At 53.9% G+C, this 6,303-nt stretch overlaps 2 protein-coding genes across 11 annotated transcripts in view; both read right to left on the bottom strand.

Moving 5' to 3' along the window:
* VAMP1 (vesicle associated membrane protein 1) overlaps positions 1-3,102 on the bottom strand; it is a 32,438-nt gene extending 29,336 nt beyond the window's left edge. For 8 of the 10 annotated variants that reach the window (XR_003533855.1, XR_003533858.1, XR_003533856.1 and 5 more), the window contains exons 1-4: positions 3,003-3,102; positions 2,246-2,405; positions 1,415-1,573; positions 1,114-1,165 (exon numbers count right to left, since the gene is read on the bottom strand). Coding sequence is in view for 3 of the 10 variants with exons in the window: in XM_027681329.1 (XP_027537130.1) it covers positions 1,114-1,165; positions 1,415-1,573; positions 2,246-2,405; positions 3,003-3,004 (373 nt within the window). In the remaining 7 variants the exon portion in view is untranslated. Of the gene's footprint in view, positions 714-1,113; positions 1,166-1,414; positions 1,574-2,245; positions 2,406-3,002 lie in introns of all 10 variants that reach the window. The other 2 variants (XM_027681326.1, XM_027681327.1) reach the window with 2 other exon arrangements.
* A 2,338-nt stretch (positions 3,103-5,440) lies between these two features.
* On the bottom strand, positions 5,441-6,244 carry MRPL51 (mitochondrial ribosomal protein L51). The gene is made up of 2 exons (XM_027681325.1): positions 5,863-6,244; positions 5,441-5,699 (listed from the first exon to the last, which is right to left on the bottom strand). The coding sequence occupies exons 1-2, from the start codon at positions 6,134-6,136 to the stop codon at positions 5,503-5,505; spliced, it is 471 nt and encodes a 156-aa protein (XP_027537126.1). The 5' UTR covers positions 6,137-6,244; the 3' UTR covers positions 5,441-5,502.
* Between the last annotated feature and the right edge of the window lie 59 nt (positions 6,245-6,303).

Below are 6,303 nucleotides of genomic sequence, written 5' to 3' on the forward strand. Positions count from 1 at the left end.
TAACCGTGTTTAGCCTGTTGCACTTGACTGAGGTAATCATGTAGGCTCGCCTTTATAAAACCTGAAATGGCCATGTTCAGAGATCAAGTCAGCTGAAAATAAGGACAGACAGAATAAATCATTTAAGTGCTCGTCTCTCCATGGCTAGAGAAATCTACATCACTATGTCTAGCTTAGTCAGATGGCTCACAGTCACTGGCCATCACTAACTAGCCTTTATCTCAAAAACTCAATGAAAAGCTCAAGTCGTGCTGCCACTCTTTTTCGGCAGAACACTAAAGAATCTCACATGGTGAAGTCCTTCATCCCCAAAGGCACTGCGTTAAGGCATTCTTATTTTGCAAGAGTTCACACAGGCACTATTTGACAAGCTCACAGCCGAAAATAAACCCCCAAAATTCCCTGCAGAAGAGCAGAAGCAAATAGCTACCCACTCCTCCTTATTTCCCTTTCCTCTAAACATAGAGGACCCTCCCTAAAGCTGCAGCAACTGTTGAAAAGTCTAGCAATGTTTGGTAAGCGGCTCAGAGTCCTATACAGAAGACAGATTAAAACCAATAAAGAAATCAATGAAGAAGCTAGGTGAAAGGGAAGGAAAGGGAAGAGAAGAGAAGGGAAGGAAAGGAAAGATTTGGAGGCAAGAATAGACAGGCAAGGTGATAGGGGACAGTAGGTTGCAGACTGAAGGAGCTACATTTAAGTAAAAAAGTAGACTGGAGACAAAGCAATAGGGAAAAAAAAGGAAAGAACAAAAGGGCAAGTTATACCAAAGGTCCCTCAGAGACCTCCAAATTACCCACCAGGGAAGGGACTTGCCAACCCACCCACTCCAGGGAAAAGGCCCCTCATACTTACAGGTTTACCTGACCTTGCAGGCAGAATTTCCCATTTCTACAATGATGGCATCCCCAATTCTTTCTATTACTATGTAAAGTATGCTATTTCTGCAATAAGTGAGGGAATTCCAGCACTTCCACCTCCCTTCCCCAAGGACTGAAGTTAACACTTATGCAACTAAGACCCTTGAGATCTCAAACCAAAAAGGAAAAATTAAAGTAGTCTAGCTAGAGTTGGTGTTTCTTCACCCTTGAGCCTGAGCTTTTTGGTACTTACTTCCAATCACCACCACAATAATGGCACCAATCACTCCCATCATGATCATCATCTAGAGAAAAAGATTGTCAAAGAGTAATACTCAGAACAGATGGACAAGTTCACATCCTCCCTGATGGCCAGGGAAAGTAAGTGAGATCCTGAAGGCATGACAGCAAAGGTCTCAAAATCTTTCCACAGTGAAAGAATCTTAAGCATTTGAAATAGTCATAAAGCCCCAAGTATACTTGCAAAGTCCTGCAGGAGAGGAATAACCCAGTTTCCCCTCTGTTGAAGGAGATCATGGTACTAGGAAACTCACCTTACAGTTCTTCCACCAGTACTTCCTTTTGAGTTTTGCTGCGCTACTTTCAAATATTGAGGCACCGGCCTGAAGTGCATCTGCCCGGTCATCTAGCTCTGACAGTTTCTGGTCTCGTTCCAGCACCTTGTCTACATTTACACACATTATATCAACCACCTGCAGAAGGAAGAACAGTAGCAGCAGTTGTATTAGTAAAGACAGTTGAAAAAATAAGAAGAGTAAGTCGGCCAATAACTAACGTTTAAACCAGGTCTTCAGCCCCCCATTCTCGCCCGCTTTTAAAAGCTCTCAAATCCAGCAGCAAGCCACAGCCACCCTCCTCGTGAGAGGAATGATATGCTCACTCCTCGGCAACTGCAAAATTAACTTGCGAGCTTCGTGTTGCTGCCCCAGTGAGGCACAAAGGCGCTACTGCACGGCAGCAGCCAAGATGCAGGCACTGATCCCGGAAAGCCAGGCAAGGGTCCCCCCACATCCCACCTCACACACACTGTTCCCTTGAAGCAGCAGGCAGGGATTAAGAGCTGTCCTGGATGCCGTATAGCTTTATTTCCATAAGAGATGCACGATATGAAGTACTAAAAAAAAAATAAAATCTAACTGGCCTGCTCTTTGGAAGTCATATCTAGAATTAAGCAGCTTTTAAACAAAAACCAGTCTCTCCTTCAGCCTCTTTATAGGTTTATGTATTAATGCATTTCTGGCATTGGTGTGACGCGAAGAGCCACCCCCGCAGCGACAGACACCTGTCAAGAACATCGCTGCTGCAGAGCAGTGGGAGAAAAGTCTAGGCATCCAATGGGAAGCCAGCAGGGCTGAGCTACTGACCTCCTGCACCTGGGCCTGGGTCTGCTGCAGGCGGCGATTACTGCTCAGATTAGGGGGAGCCCCGGGGGGGCCCGCACCGGGGGCTCCCCCTTCAGTAGCTCCTCCTTCGGGGGCTCCCCCTTCGGGGGCCCCGGGAGCAGGCTGCGGAGCTGGGTCAGACCTAGGGAGAGACATACATGGGCAAAGAGACCGCTCGAGAGACAACTCCCCAGATCTACACGAAGCCCCGCGGGCCCGCACCTTCCCTGGATCCCCCGGACCGGGAGCAGGTGGCCTCGTTGGAGAGCCCGGAGCAGCGACAAGCCCAGGGGGGCTGTGGGGATCGGCCGCGGGGGCGTGCGGGTGCGTCAGTGGAGGGGGGCCGCACGGAGGTGACCGGGACACAGGAAAGGAAGGAGGAGGAACGGGGAGGGGGAGACAGCGCAGGGGCACCCCATGGGGACGCGGCAGCCCCCGGGCTGGGTGCAGCGGTGGCCGCCGGCCAGGTTGGCACCGGCCGGGAGGGGGACGCGACAGCTCCGCGCATCGCCAGCGGGGCACGGCCCACGCACCCACCCACCCGCAGCCGGTAGGAGCGCAGGACCGCCCGGGGGCGGTGCGGGCAGCCCTGCCTGCGGCTGCTGCAATGCGCCACTCGGCCCCACCGCCGCCGGCCGGGACGCGGGCTCTGCACTGACCCCGCTCCCTCGCGCTCCAGCCACCGCCCCCGCGCCACGCCCGCCGCAGCCTGCGGCCGGTCTGTCGGTCGGACACTCACATGGCCGGGCCGGACCGGCACCCCGCAGAATGAACACACAGCTAGAGCTCCTCACCGGCAGGCGGGGAACCCCGCCACTCGCACTTATAGCCGGCCGGGCCCCGCCCACAGAGCCAGCAGCCAACCAAAAGTTGTCCCGCCGGGAGTAGTAGATCGGCCCCGTCCCTGGGTTCCTCCTCAGCCAATCAGCGCTCCGCAATTGCGATTCCACTCGGACTGCCGTGGGGACGAGCCCCGCCCCCCAGTAACTCCCCTGCGGGCCGCCCAATGGGAGCGGGGCCAGTGCCCCGCCCCCCGCGCTGGCCCCGCCCCCCCTGCGGAACCGCGGGTGACTCTGCCCCCATCCTGATCGCCATCCCCATCCGCATCCCGATCCAGGGCTCTCCCGTGGCCAGGCGCTGCACTTTCCGGCCCCGCCAACCCTGAGCGGGTCCGCCGCGCTCCGTGTCGGTCACGCAGAGCCTGAGCGTGGTTACCCGCCCCGTCCAGTTTTCCCCTTGGAGTCCATCCCGGTGGTAGCCGTAGCGGTGGGGACTGCGGAGCGCTTCCGTAATCCCACCACCGCATTGTGTCTGTTGGCTTTGGGGAAGCCGCTGCCCTTGCAATTAAGAGATGGTGTCGCTGGCCCACTTCCACCATACAGCACAGCATGAAAGGGAACCTGAACAAGTCCCGTTTGAGCTTCTGCAGCCTGATGGGGGAAATGAAGCTCCTGCAGCAGCCCCGCTAACAGCAACGTGTTTGCATTTTTTCCCCTCTACAGATCTGGAGAAGCCTGATGGATCAGACGGGAAGATTCTTCAATTCAGGACACAAAAGGAGGCAGGAGCATATTGGAACAAGAAGTCTCTTCATAGAGCATTTGGCGTGGTGAGTAGGGTGACAAGCCTGGGTTCACACTTACACTGAAATACCTTTTCCTTTCATAAGGTGATACAGGACATTCATAGAAGTTTTTAGTATCAGATCTGATAGATTAGTAGATACACAGGACAGATATGTCACAGATGACAGCATGGGAACCAAAATACCACGGCTACAAGGTGAACACGTAATTCAGGGTTGTGACTTGAGCTAGGTGATTTGCAGATAGGGGCAGACTAGCACTGGGCTCAGCAGAACTGAAGGTTTTTAAGATGAGCCTTCAGTCAAGCTGCGAAGGGACAAGTTATGGAAGAAGCTTCTGTAGCCTGGCGACCTTCCCACCGCAGTCCAAGGATTGTTCCAATAACCATTGCAAATAACCAAAGACAGAGCTTATGGAAGTAGTGGCCACAGAGCCCTTGCCAGGTTGGTGCTTAGGGATTAAGAGATGACAAAGGGTACAAGGTATTTGCTCTGACACTCTTCCTGTTTCTGACATATTTTCAGCTAAGGATTTGCTACACCTACAGTTTACGTATGTAATAACTCCTAGCTGCTCTCTTTCAGGTGTTTACTCAGTCCCCAGTTGAATCTGTGCACGTTTCCTGAATCCACACCACCTTTTGGCAATTCCCACGGGTCTGCCACCCTGCTTCTGAGAATGTGAACTTCAGCTGTTTGAATAGAGTTTGCCTTCACTTTTCCCAGGCTTAGACGTAAAGAAAGTTCTTTCCATTCATTCCCTGCCACTTCCAACCAAGTGCTGTTGGAGACAGAGCAGCATTGCTCTGTAGCAAGTTACATCAGGTCAGCAGATGTAACTTCCCAATTACTTAGCAGCCAAATTAACAACTAAGGGTGAAGAGGTAGGCAAGTGCCTGCTCATCCTACAGTTTTTTCCCAAGTGTACAATGGTCTTTGTGATGCTGGACTAGAGGGATGCCAGCTGTGACTCACTGTAACTTCTCCACTAAAGGAACCAGTAACAGTTATGGAAAACTAGAAGCTAGAGTTTTTAAAAACAGTTAAATACCTGAATTACTTTTGCAAATCCTAACTAAATTATAAACAAAAGGCCATTTGGCCATTAAATGTCATTAGCAGGGGTTTAAGTCATCATAAGTGTGAAACAGGAGACAAATCCCATTCTTAAGACAAGTTTTGATGCATTTCAACTAACAGTTGGATCATTCACACTTAATCACAAATAAGCAGAGGGCAAGGGGGAAAGCAGTGAGCAGGAAGATATATTAGCAGGCACTCTTGGCACTAACTTGAAAATTTAGTTATGAGGAAAAATCTAAGCTAGAGCATACTGGAATTGTCAAGTACTATGTGAGAACCTGGGGCTAACAGAGACTAAAAGGATGCTAGAAACCTGGGCAAAAAATAGAGACCTGAGGGTCAAGTCCAGGGATGCAGACTGGGACAGATGTCTGCAAGAAGTATGTCAGAAATGCTTAAGGGGGCACAGAAGAACTTCCACAGAGGAGCTCAGGGCTGGAGCAGCAGCAGGACCTTGGGAGCAGCTAGAAATACACAGCAAAGGTTGTAGGAAGCACTGGGAACCCAACTGAGTGAAAGCTGTCTTTATTCTGACTCCGATGCCACTAACCCACGCTCCACATGCCGAACCCTAGCGGTGCTTCCCGGTGCGATTGAAGCGCCTGTACAAGTACCGGATCCTCTTGTTCAGTTTGTGAAGGTCCTCTACAAACATCCGATCGCCCACCATCTGCCTCTTGCGGATGCACCTCTGCAGCTCGTTCCCCCGCCAGCCTCGCAGCCACGCGGGCCCCTTGATGAGATTCTTCGGGTGGATCTGAAAGCCGCCTGAGAACAAGGAGGGAAGACAGAGGTGAAGCCAGGCTCTGGAGAAGGCGGTTCCTAGGGCGGCCGGCCCAAATCCTCCCCTCCCTCTGGCTGCTGGAGGAGGCGCCAGCCCGCAGATGGGTCCAACCTCCCTCCCCTCCTGCGGGCGGGCTGTGTGTCTTACCTAGGATCCCCACGTAGTCGTAGACCCCGAACAAGGCCCGTTTCTCCGTCCAGCGGTCCACCTGCTTGCGCTTCGGCGGCTCCTTGATGAGGATGGGCCGCGTGAGCCCCGCCAGGGGCGAGGAGAGAGGCACGGGGAGGCCGGGCCGCACGGGCGCCCAGCGCGCCCCGCCGCCCTCGCTAATGCCCCGCTCGGCGCGTAGCAGCGGCGCGGCACGGCCCAGCACGGCCCGGCCCGCCGGCCGCAGCAGCAGCGCTGCCGCCGCTGCCGCCATCGGGGTGACCCCCGGTACTCTGGGTGAAGGGACGGGCCAGGAGGGAAGGACGGGAAGGGCCAGGAAGGGCCGTGCGCCGGTGCAGCCCCTTCCGCCGGGGAGCGCAGGGACGCGCCGGTGACGTCTGCCCAACGGCCGCGAGCGCAGGGGGCCGGCGATTGGGCGCG

This window comes from Neopelma chrysocephalum, unplaced genomic scaffold (genome assembly GCF_003984885.1).
Source record: "Neopelma chrysocephalum unplaced genomic scaffold, ASM398488v2 Primary Assembly neopelma1_60, whole genome shotgun sequence".
NCBI lineage: Eukaryota > Metazoa > Chordata > Aves > Passeriformes > Pipridae > Neopelma > Neopelma chrysocephalum.

Bases quoted from the DNA above. Each gene is read 5' to 3' on its own strand.
- MRPL51 (XM_027681325.1), bottom strand. From the start codon at position 6,136: ATGGCGGCAGCGGCGGCAGCGCTGCTGCTGCGGCCGGCGGGCCGGGCC. The intron at 5,700-5,862 runs GTAAGACACACA...CCTTGTTCTCAG, and splicing joins CGACTACGTGGGGATCCTAG to GCGGCTTTCAGATCCACCCG.